Source organism: Lolium rigidum, unplaced genomic scaffold (assembly GCF_022539505.1).
Source record: "Lolium rigidum isolate FL_2022 unplaced genomic scaffold, APGP_CSIRO_Lrig_0.1 contig_47813_1, whole genome shotgun sequence".
In the NCBI taxonomy this organism is placed as follows: Eukaryota; Viridiplantae; Streptophyta; class Magnoliopsida; order Poales; family Poaceae; genus Lolium; species Lolium rigidum.
The window spans coordinates 35,788-46,837 of NW_025900704.1; the positions used below are offsets into that span (position 1 = coordinate 35,788).

An 11,050-nucleotide genomic window follows, 5' to 3' on the forward strand; every position below is an offset into this window, starting at 1 on the left:
GCGCACCGTGATTTTCCTGCAGACGAACTTGGTGCCGCGCTGCCTCCCGGACAATGGGCGCCTCCCAGGTCGCGGCGACTTCCTCCAGGCGCTAGTCGTGGTATCTCCTGCGCGGTATCCGGCCAGATTCACTTCCGGCTCCACCCCACCGGCGGGAGGCACTGGATTTTGGAGATCTTGGCAGTGGCAGGTGAGAACGGAGGAAGTGCGTCGGGTGGTCCACGGCGTGAAGAAAGTTGGATCGCGGTAGGGAGGTTGGCCGGAGCAGATGAGCGCGGCGGCGGGAGTGAGCCGGTGGTTGTCGGCGCCGGGACGAAACAGGATGAGCCGGTGGTTGTTGACGCCTCATGTGAGCGAGGGCTTGGAATTTCCGTTTTCGTCTGACCGGGTCTAACTTTCTATTTTTAGGGTGAGAGCTGGATTGAACTAACCAGCCTCCGGAGACTCCCTAGTCGCGTTCATAGAATAATCGGGTGATCATGTGGTTTGCCCAACGGAAACGGTTTTTATGCGTGGCAGAAACATCCTCGAAGGAGTTCTAGTCCCTACATCAGACCGTTCACGAGCTCCACCGAAAAATATGTAATGAGTAATTTTTAAAATTTATTTCAAGAAGTCCTGCGGAAAAATCAAGTGGATTTTTCTTCAAGACCTTTGAATGAAAAAAAAAATCCTTTAAACATTGGCCTCCTCGCGCTCTTGGCGCAACATCACCTCCGCGCAGTCACACTCCCACGCACGATCACACGCACACATGCCTGAACAAGCTTATTGCCTAACCATACCCATCGGAGGATCGATCGGCTCCGTGCATCCGTGCCTGAATGCTCAGCTACAGGCTGATCTCTAGCTGATCTCGACAACTAGGGGTGTGTTTGGTAGCCTGGACCAACTCACATATTCTCATCTCAACCCATCTCAACCAACCATCCATTGTTTATTAGACTGAGTCGGCCCATCTCAGCTTAGCTCACCTCATGCGGAAAAGCTCTCTCAGCCTGGCCAGGTTGTGAAGCTCAAATCGAGCTTCACAACCCAGCTTGGCTGAGTCCATCCCGCAACTCCTCTCGGGAAGCCCGCGCGACACCCCCAAACCTCAGCCCGCCTCTTCATTTCAGCCGCTCCTGCTCCCGCACAGCTTCCAGCCGCTCTTGCTCTCATGGACAGCTCCCGTGCACGTCCTCTCCCTGGTTGCTGCTGGCCGCTGGCCGCCACCGAGCCTCCCCTCCCCTGGCTGTCGCCGCCCCGCCCTTGGACGCCGCCCGCCGCTGCTGGATGCCGCCCCTCCTCTGCCTGTCCGACGCCGCCCCTCCACTGGCAGTCGGCCGCCACCGCCCCTCCCCTGGCTGTCGCCGCCGCCGCCCCGCCCTTGGACGCCGCCCCTCCACTGGCAGTCGGCCGCCACCGCCCCTTCCCTGGCTGTCACCGTCGCCGCCCCGCCCTTGGACGCCGCCCCTCCTCTGCCTGTCCGACGCCGCCCCTCCACTGGCAGTCGGCCGCCACCGCCCCTCCCCTGGACGCCGTCGCCGGCCTTGGATGCTGCCCCTCCCTGACCGCCGGCCGCTCCTGCCCCCATCCGCCACCTCTAGCAAGCCACGGCCCGCGGCCGGTGCTGCTCGTCTGCGTAGATCGAGCTGAAGGACCCGATGGCTTTTTGGTTACTCTGTTTGAGGACTTATTTGCAAAAAAAAGCTGCACCTTTTTTGCAAAAATAACTACAAGTCAAATACAAAATATTGATCGAGTGTGTATTTCACAAAATATTGAGTAAATGTGTATTTAATTCTTACATATAAGTCTAACTTTGTTCGAATATTGAACTAGTGCAAAAATCAATTGAGGTGGTATCCTCACTATCTCATCTCATACATGTGCTACCAAACAACATCTCATCTCAGCTCATACATGTGCTACCAAACAACATCTCATCTCATTTGAACTTAGCTAGGGTCATCATGTATGGGAAGAGATAGTTATTCTCGATTGACCCGGGCTACCAAACACACCCTAGGTTTCTATGTTGAACAAAGACCGTAACTATCGCAGCTACAGCTCAACAAGCAAAAAAAAAAAAAAAAAAAAAAAAAAAAAAAAGCAGACCAGTATAACGCTTAGATTTTGTCACGCTTAGATTTTGTCTGACAAAACTAGGCAACTAATGTCTCCATCTTATAATATTAGATATTGTTACAGCCAATGTTTAAGTATATTGGTTGTAATAACATCTTATATATGGAACAGAGCGAGTAGGTTTTTCTATACTGAACCTCAAAGATTCCCTGAAGCTTGTTACAGCACTAGAAGACTTTGTTCTCACTACCGGAATTGCAAGAATCTTACATGGGCCGCACGGTTACGATAAGTAATGAAGTTTAAGATAACTCCACTCTTTCTGCTCTAACAAAATACAACTACATTGGTCTGCTGAAACTGTTCTTTACACATTCTAAGAGAAGACAGAGCCTACCGAATACAAACATCATTCCTAGATATAGCCTGCTCAGCTCTGCAGGCTGCTCAGTGCAGGTGGTTTTCCCCCATTGGATACATCAACAAAAACCACACACCAAGATACTTCACATTCACCAACAAAGATGATCGGAAAACGGCCGCATCGCCTGGCTCAGGGTTGCCACGAGCCATTATTGGGCATATTGCGCTGAGCAGCCACCCTCTCCTTGCATGACGGGCAAATGAGCCCATAGTTATCAGCCTGCTGTCCGTCGACCGAGCCAAAATGGTGGAACTGGCTGTTGCACCATACACATAGTGCTGCTATCATGCCTCCTCCACCGACCATCCTTGACAAGTTCAGATCCCATCCTGATTGGACCGGAGGGCCACTTCCCATCTGTGGCGCATTGCCCAACACTAAAGTTGGCTCGGAAGTCCTGACAAAATTCTGCCTGGCCATGCTCCTGGACTGAGAGGATTCGCTCAGAGGTACAGGATTAGGTCCGGCAATGCGCCCAAACTGAGAGGATTCAGCAGGAGGTCTAGAATTGGGTGCAGACATGTGCCACAACTGAGAGGATTCAGCAGGAGGTCCAGAATCAGGTCCGGTCATGCGCCTAAACAGAGAGGATTCTCCGGCAGGTACAGGATTAGGTCTGGACACGCGTCCAAACTGAGATTCTGCAGGAGGTCTAGAATTGGACCCAGACGTGTGCAAAAACTGAGAGGAATCAGCAGGAGGTCTTGTATCAGGTCCAGCCATGCGCCTAAACTGAGAGGATTCGGCAGGAGGTGTAGAATTAGGTCCAGCCATGCGCCCAATCTGAGAGGATCCACTTTGCACATAATTAGAACTGGCCAGACTCCCAACCTGAGAGGATCCAACAGGCAAAGAATTAGGTCTGACCATATTGCCAAACTGTGAAGATCCAGTGGGTAAATTATTATTTCTTGCCATGCCACCAAGCTGAGGGGATCCAGATGCAGCCGATCTAAGCTCTCCATAACCAGGGAATATGTGCTGCTTCTGGCCACCGAATCCAAGTTGCAAATCACACTGTTTTCATTATTAAAAAGACCCATTATCACATGGTATTCAGCAAGAAAGGAATACAGAAACAATACAACTGGGATATTAAACAAAATATGGAGTCATATTGAGCAACATTTTGAAAAAACAGAACAAAAAAAAACAGCACAATTAGAAGTATCAAAATGCATCTGCGCATAACCAGCATGTTTAATTGGCCTCGGTCACAGGGGTTGAACCCTGGTGTGCATATATAATGCAATTCCACGTGTAGGAATGTAATGTATTTATAAAAAATGTTGGAAGATCAACAAGGTATTCTACTTGTATTTATGTAGCATATGGGAAAAAATGTATTTATCTTCTGCATCATAGAACAGTAATTGCTTGACAAAATTTCCCTTCCCCGTAAGTGAAACGTTCCTTTGATTCATAGGATAGGAAAAGTATAGGAATAGGAAAATCATAGGATTGAGATGTCATGCCATCTTGAATCCTATGGGAAGATGAAGTATGTTTGATGTAGCAAAGGAATTTTTCCATGAGGTATGACCTAATGTTTTTTTCCTATAGGATTTACACTACAAGATTCCTATAGGATTAGTTCCTATAGGATATGTTCCTATAAATCAAACAAGTTGTGTAGGAAATTTTCCTATGGGATCTAAATCTTACACAAATCATATGAATCAAAGGAGCTCTATAGATATTTGAATTGACCAATATGGTCCCATGTAAACTTATCAAGGTTGCAAATTTGATTCCTGTAGCACAGTACTTAATAATCTAACCATTATCATGGGTCAATACCATCTAATTAGAACCAGGCTCAAAACCAGCTCAACTGGGTTTAATCCTGTAATTACATGTGGTGTCATCTCTTATCTAACTAATTAGGCTTAAGGTTGGTTTTACAGTAAATTATGTTTCACAACCAAAAGGTGTGCATATCTCGTCTCTAAATGGCAGTAACAGGTCATTTGGTCATTATAGCAAAATCGTATAACAGTATAGCCCACCAGATTAATATTTAGCGTCTTATGATTCTCTAAATATTCTATTGGGCTGGTTCTACCGTTCTACTATCATCAACTACAAGGCCATTCTTCACATAAATGGATTTCTGAAACATTAAGCAAACCGCAACATGTATTTCCTCATTCAACCATGCAGAACCAAACTCATACCACAAGAGAAATGAACCAACTTTTAATCCATTTACTTTTAACATATTTCTATTGCTTCACTTATTTTGAATGGAGGGAATAGGTATCAAATCAACATAGGTTTGCCATTTAACTATCGATGCCCTAAAAATCAAACTTCTGAACAGTGCAAGAGTTCTGTAAGCATGCAAAATCATGTAATTTTACCTGATCTTGGGTTGTACTGCTCCTTGGAACATCACCAACAGAATGGACCAGAGTGGACATGTAACCAAAATTGCCCTGCATAGATACTACACCATTGACATTCTGACTAGTGTTAACTGCAGGTGGGGTGCAATTAGGAGCAGTCCCATTGTAGAAGTTTTGCATATTGTTACTCGGCTTTCCCATCACATCATGTGCAGACCCCTTTGGTTCATTATTGCTGATGGATTTATTTACAAAAGAACCCTCCATGTTGTTGGCATCACTTGTATAAATAAAAGAACCATTGATGCACTGGACATGAGTTCCCTTCATAAAGTTACTGGCTGTCAAAGTGTTTGACTCAGGTAATGCACAGCTGCTTGGAATATTGGGCTTTAGGTGACTCAAGTTGTTACTAAATTGGGCAAGACTCCTTTCAGTGATATCACCAGTATAGACATCAGTCCCATACCCTTCAATACCGAATGCAGCTTCATTTCTTGTTCTGTGCTGCGTGATATTCATTCGTTCCTTGGTGTTGGATGCACGCTCTTTGTCACTGTTCTTTGAATGATCCGAGCGGGAAGCAAAAGAATCCACATTAGTCACAACAGGAGAGATAGGGCGCATGTTCATATTAGATGGATATGCCATGGTGCTGTTCTTGTTGCCAAAAATGTTAGCAACAGAATCATTACCATAACTAGCACTGATGCACCTGGCAGCATTAGATGATCCAGTAGACATGCCAACGGAACCAGGTACTTTATTGTTTGAGCCAGAACAGGATGATGTAGTAGATGCACCGTCATTATTATTTAAACTGGCACTGAAGCATTTCCCAGTAATAGATGATTGATTAGCCTCATCAAGGGCAGTTGATGTTTCATTATTTACACCAGCAATCGGGAAAGATATTGTGTCTAGGCGTGAATTAAGGTTGACATCTCTTGCTTTCATAGTGTTACTGAACTCAACATGCTTCGAAGAAGGCAGGCTACGATCACCAATCTGGTCCTCATAACGGTGATTAGCACTTGCGAAGGTAGTAGGTCTGAAAGCATGGTAGCTTCCTGCCTGATTACCAAAAACAGCAAAGCCATTAATTCCACCATTTAGTTGATCATTGGACTGAGGAGCTACTTTTGGAATAGTTACAGCAGCATAATCCATCATATCGTTTCCATACTTGCAAGCACTTCGAGCATCTGTAACAGGAGTAACCTCTTCAGGTCTACACAAAGCTTCATTGGGCTTATTGAAACTGTCCGAACAATTTATGCCAAAAAGTTCTTTAACTTTTGATCTATCGAGCCCTTGTTCTTTTGAATAATTCTGATGTAGAGATGCTGCTCCGCTCGGAGTCTTGACATTTGGTTCAGTTGATTCACTAAGATCCTGAAGAGTAAATTGTAACTCCCCCACAGGGTAGTTGACTGCCTTTCCTGACAATATCTTATCTAAGAAAGCTTCAGGAGTAAGCCCTTCATACCTTGCATGGGCTCCAACATGACCGAAGTACCGTGATTGCTCTTCAAAGTTCTTGTGACACACAGGGCATTCAAATTTTCCATCTTTGCCTACTATTGGCTCACCATATTTGCTACTCCTCTTGCGTCTCTTACCCCTCCTCTTTTTATGGAACAACAGCTGGTGCTGATCATAGGCACTTTGGTCATGCAAAGTTAAATTGCATTTTTCGCACTGATAAGTATTTGCTGGATTTCTATTTCCATCTTCCTTATCATCATTTGAATTGCCAGAATGGCTGGAAAAGTTAACCGCAGTAACTGGCAAAGCATTTTGGTTAGTATTTGCTGGATTTCTATTTCCATCTTCCTTATCATCATTTGAATTGCCAGAATGGCTGGAAACGTTAACCGCGGTAACTGGCAAAGCATTTTGGTTATCCACACTTGAGTGAACTTGTTGCTGGAAACCTACAGCCTGTCAGATACATAAATTATAATAGGAAAACTCCATTACAAAATAAAGTGGCAATACAATTTAAACTTACATCATCATGAGCATCCTCATGTCCATCATCATGTCCATCATCATGACCATCATCATCACGCAAGTGTTTTGGGCTGTTATGCTGAATAGGAAGCGTTATGGCCTCTGGATACCCAAGAAGTGACATAAGATGAACAGAAACTTCTCTGCAAGTACCAAATTGATGTCCTCTTGGGCTGGAAATATGATTTGTAATTTAGATACGCTAGATAAATATGATGTCTACATTTAGATGATACATGCAAAGCACAGTTGTACTGCCTAGACGAAAATGGCAAAAGCATTAAAAAATACATTCACTGAGCAGCACAAACATTGTACATAAAGCAAAGCATATTTCTGAAATCATCTCTTATCTCAACTAGGCTTCCCAGCAACCAATCAACAATGTGAAAAGCCAGCAACACGGGGGACACTGATTCTAACAGCAAAAGGTAGCCTTAGCCCTTAAGAAGAAAACTAATACTAGTTAATATGCTAAATTAAACAACTAACGGTGCAGAATAATCTTCAACTTATTATAGCAAACCTATCATAACAAATAAAGAACGGTGGTATAAATCCGAGTACATAACTACATACGGAGTAATATCTTGGAAAGGTTTCAGCTCACCGGTATACTCAGTTGTCCGGTGTTACTTACAGCAAAAGCAAAGCACGCAAAATAAAAGGTAGATCCTGTGTTGCAAAATGTAGTGCACCCACACATCCCAAGATTGAAGTTTGACAAGAAAATAGACTAATAAAATGTGGGTTATGTGACATGAAAATCATATCAATGGATTCGTATTCAACAGAATGTTCCAATGATCTCACTTTTGTGTCACACAGCTTGCATTTTTTGGGTCTAATTGTTGTGCAGACTTTAATTTTGGACTACATGGATGTGAGTACTATTTTTCCCACTACACTGTGGCATAGTTCTTTTATCCACTATCAGTCTCACTAACAGGTTTAAACCCGCATATCAGTGAGAACCCAGAGGTGAGAACAAAACTTCCCTAACATGTACCATGTTGAAGTCCTTAAAATAGGAACTATGTAGCATAATATTACACCTTTATGCTCTAGCTATGAATATATTAACACACCGTCATCAACACAAACCAGTCAGGTAGTGGTACTGCCAAAGATGTGCATATATGAATCCATTGAAGGCTATAGCAAATAAGTGCTGAAAGCAAAAGAGTGTATTTAATAGCATAAACTGCTAATGATTGTATCTTGAAAGCTGAAACAACATGGATGAATGCTGACCAATGCTCATATACCATGACCAATCATCAGTCTTCTGTGCACACCAGAAAACTCAGGTATCTAGCATCTTTGTGTGTTTTCATTTAGGATTATTTATTTGCAATGTGCTTGTGCAACAGCATTATCAAGTATTAACACATAAACGGATAAACCACATTCCTATTCAGGAGGAAACATGCATCACATGTATGTATTGACAGCTATAGGTTATAACGAACAAGCCTTAAATTCAAATAAAAGCATCTGCGCCTGATAAGCTGGGGCATAAGTTAAATTTGAGAGCGCTACCAGAGCTAAAATATATTCACAAACCCAAAACCACCACACATCCTTGCATAAGTCAGCGTACACTATCTATCCATATATACACTGAAGGAAGCATAAAGAGTGTAACAGAATAGATGTTATGATTGCATTCCATCTATGTATAGCAGCACTAGAAAGGTATCATCATTTATAGGGAAAAAATGATGACAAGTCAAAGCGGCAAACCTCACGTATTGCAAGCAATGCACCCAGACTTGGTTGTGCTTGCGCTTGAGCCCGAGTAGCAGCTTCCAGCCACTGGGGAGGTGATCCCCGAAGAAGGCCGCGTCCACAAATTTCCTCCGGTGTCTCTGGCTCGCCCACTTCCCTTCCAGGCCAGTGATGAACCCCATAAGCTCGTACTCCGACATCAGCCCAGCCGTTCGTCTCTGTAGCTCCTCGCCGTACGGGTCCTCGAGCCCCGCGAGCCGCACCAGATCGACGGAGACGCCCTTGGAGTTCCTGGTCTCCCGGTCGGGATCGGGGGACGGCGACCGCGGCGGCGGCGGGGGCGAGGGCTCGCGTACGGCTAGGGTTTGGGGTGGGGGTGGGGCGGAGGTCGAAGGCGGGCGGGCGGGGGCGTCGCGGGCGAAGAGGCGGCGGAGGTGGTGGGCGATGAGGTGGTTGTCGGGGTCATTGCCTGCCGACGGGGCGGGGGAGGTGGGGAGGGCGGCGGAGGAGGAGGAGGCGGTGGCGAGGCGGTGGCGGGAGAAGGTCTGCTTGCGGGAGCCGGCGCTCTCGTTGAAGACGGCGCGGTCGATGTTGAGGGGCGGGAGCGGGCCGGCGTCGGGGCAGCTCCCCGGAGCGACCGCGTGCGCGGAGGCGGCGGCGAGGGCGTCCAGGTCGGGCTGCGAGAGCGCGCGGAGGTCCACCACGGGGACCAGCTCCGTCGCCATTGGCGCGGCCGCGACACGGCGGCGGCGCGGCAGGCGGCGGCGGCGACGGGGGTGGCCTGGCCTGATCCAAGGGAGGTGGGCGGGGGATTAGGCAGTTTCCTTTTTTCTTTACACGGCGATACACGGCGATTACGCAGTTGTGATGAGAACGGAAGACTCGCTGACCACTGAACCAGTCTAAATTGTCGTGTTTCAGGGGGGTCGGGCGACCGTTGGATCTTAGCGGAGGGCCGCACGGCGCCACTTGATGAGGTCATGTGGAAACAGGCGCGGCTACAAACTTGAGCCGCGTAGGCTTGGTTGGGCCGTGAATTTTCGGTGATGGGTCAAACCTCTCGGTGCTATTCGCTCCCGCCTTGCCCGACCGGACGGATGGCCAGCCCATTACCGCGTACTGTATAGCAGCTCGGTTTCCGCGGCTCCTTGGCTTTTACTGGTTTCTTCAGTTTTCACGGGTTTTTCCTTTTTGCTAGTTTTTTTCGTGAGATTTTAATTTCAAATTTAAACATTATCACGCACTACATAGCGGTTTCCTTTCAGTATTTCATAGTTTTTTAGTTCTTGTTGGTTTATTGATTTCTTCTTATTTTGCTGGTTTTTTTTCTTTTTTGTTGGCTTTACGCGAGGTTTCAATTTTTAAATTTGAACATTTTCAAATTAAATGTTTTTTCTGACAAAAAAAATTTAAAATCTATTTTTTTAAATGAATTTTTTCAAATCTAAACAATTTTCATGTTTGAACATTTTTTGAACTTCAATATTTTCAAAATCTAAATAAATTTAAACTTATAAAAAATTTAAAAGTTTGTTCGAAACATGAATATTTTATAAAAAATAGAAAAGAAAACACTACCTTGCATGGGTAGTATTGGTAGCGCCCATAAACGCACGTTGTGTAACGGTTTTCCCAGCCAAAATGAGCCAAGTCATAGTAGTCGGGGTATGCGGAGCCGATCTCTCTCCACCTAAGGGTTTAGAATTTAGGTTTAGGACACTTTCATTTTTATCATAATAAATTAGGTCGTATCTAACTACCTATTAAATAGTAATGGGTTCCTTGATATTTATCTAGAAAATCATATTTGCTTGTCTAATAAGAAGAAAATAACATGTGTCACATAATTGGATTTTCACGCCTATCAAGAATTTTCATGTTTCAATTAAATATTCATGCATTTCATAATAAATTCCCATGTATCACATGGAAAATCATATTCAATGAACATATTTTTATATGTAGTAAAATAGCATGCATATAAAAATATGTTCATACATTTAAAAATCACACATGTCATAATACAGCTTTTCATGTAATTTAATAAATGATATATTCCCGAAAATAAACTGTGGGGTGATTTTACTAAGAGATGATTGAAGCATGATATGAAAAAAGGAAGACATGATTGAACGGAAAATAGTTTTCCCATGCAGCGGCTCTTCGATAGATTTGGTGCATTAGCACGGAATGTTCAAGGCCATGCTCATAACATAACATCAACAATAATTGGGGGACGTATCAGGTGGAAATACACAGATTCTGTAATTCTGCAAATGTCTATGAGAGTTGTCACGTTAGCTACGAATGGTCAGATCTATTGCCCCTTCCTCCCAAATTGTGGATTGCAGAAATGCCCTAAAACAAGTACCCCCGTTTTGTCGTTCCCATCTAGTTGGTGCAGTATGACATCTCTCTTTCTTTGCCCCCGTCTATCTCATCCTCTCCGAGCACCATGGCG

The 11,050-nt window shown here is 44.8% G+C and overlaps 1 protein-coding gene across 1 annotated transcript; it reads right to left on the bottom strand.

Annotated features, from left to right (window-relative positions):
• Positions 1 to 2,570: 2,570 nt before the first annotated feature.
• On the bottom strand, positions 2,571 to 9,314 carry LOC124681599. Its single transcript, XM_047216480.1, has 5 exons — positions 8,605 to 9,314; positions 6,857 to 7,031; positions 4,858 to 6,786; positions 3,222 to 3,511; positions 2,571 to 2,915 (listed from the first exon to the last, which is right to left on the bottom strand). Exons 1-5 carry the CDS (start codon positions 9,312 to 9,314, stop codon positions 2,624 to 2,626), a joined length of 3,396 nt encoding a protein of 1,131 aa, XP_047072436.1. The 3' UTR covers positions 2,571 to 2,623.
• Positions 9,315 to 11,050: the final 1,736 nt, after the last annotated feature.

Excerpts from the sequence above, each read along its gene's own strand:
- LOC124681599 (XM_047216480.1), bottom strand. The coding sequence starts at position 9,314 with ATGGCGACGGAGCTGGTCCCCGTGGTGGACCTCCGCGCGCTCTCGCAG. Across the intron at positions 7,032-8,604 it reads CATTGCTTGCAATACGTGAG|CCCAAGAGGACATCAATTTG; the intron begins GTTTGCCGCTTT and ends TCATATTTCCAG. Across the intron at positions 6,787-6,856 it reads ATGAGGATGCTCATGATGAT|GCTGTAGGTTTCCAGCAACA; the intron begins GTAAGTTTAAAT and ends TGTATCTGACAG.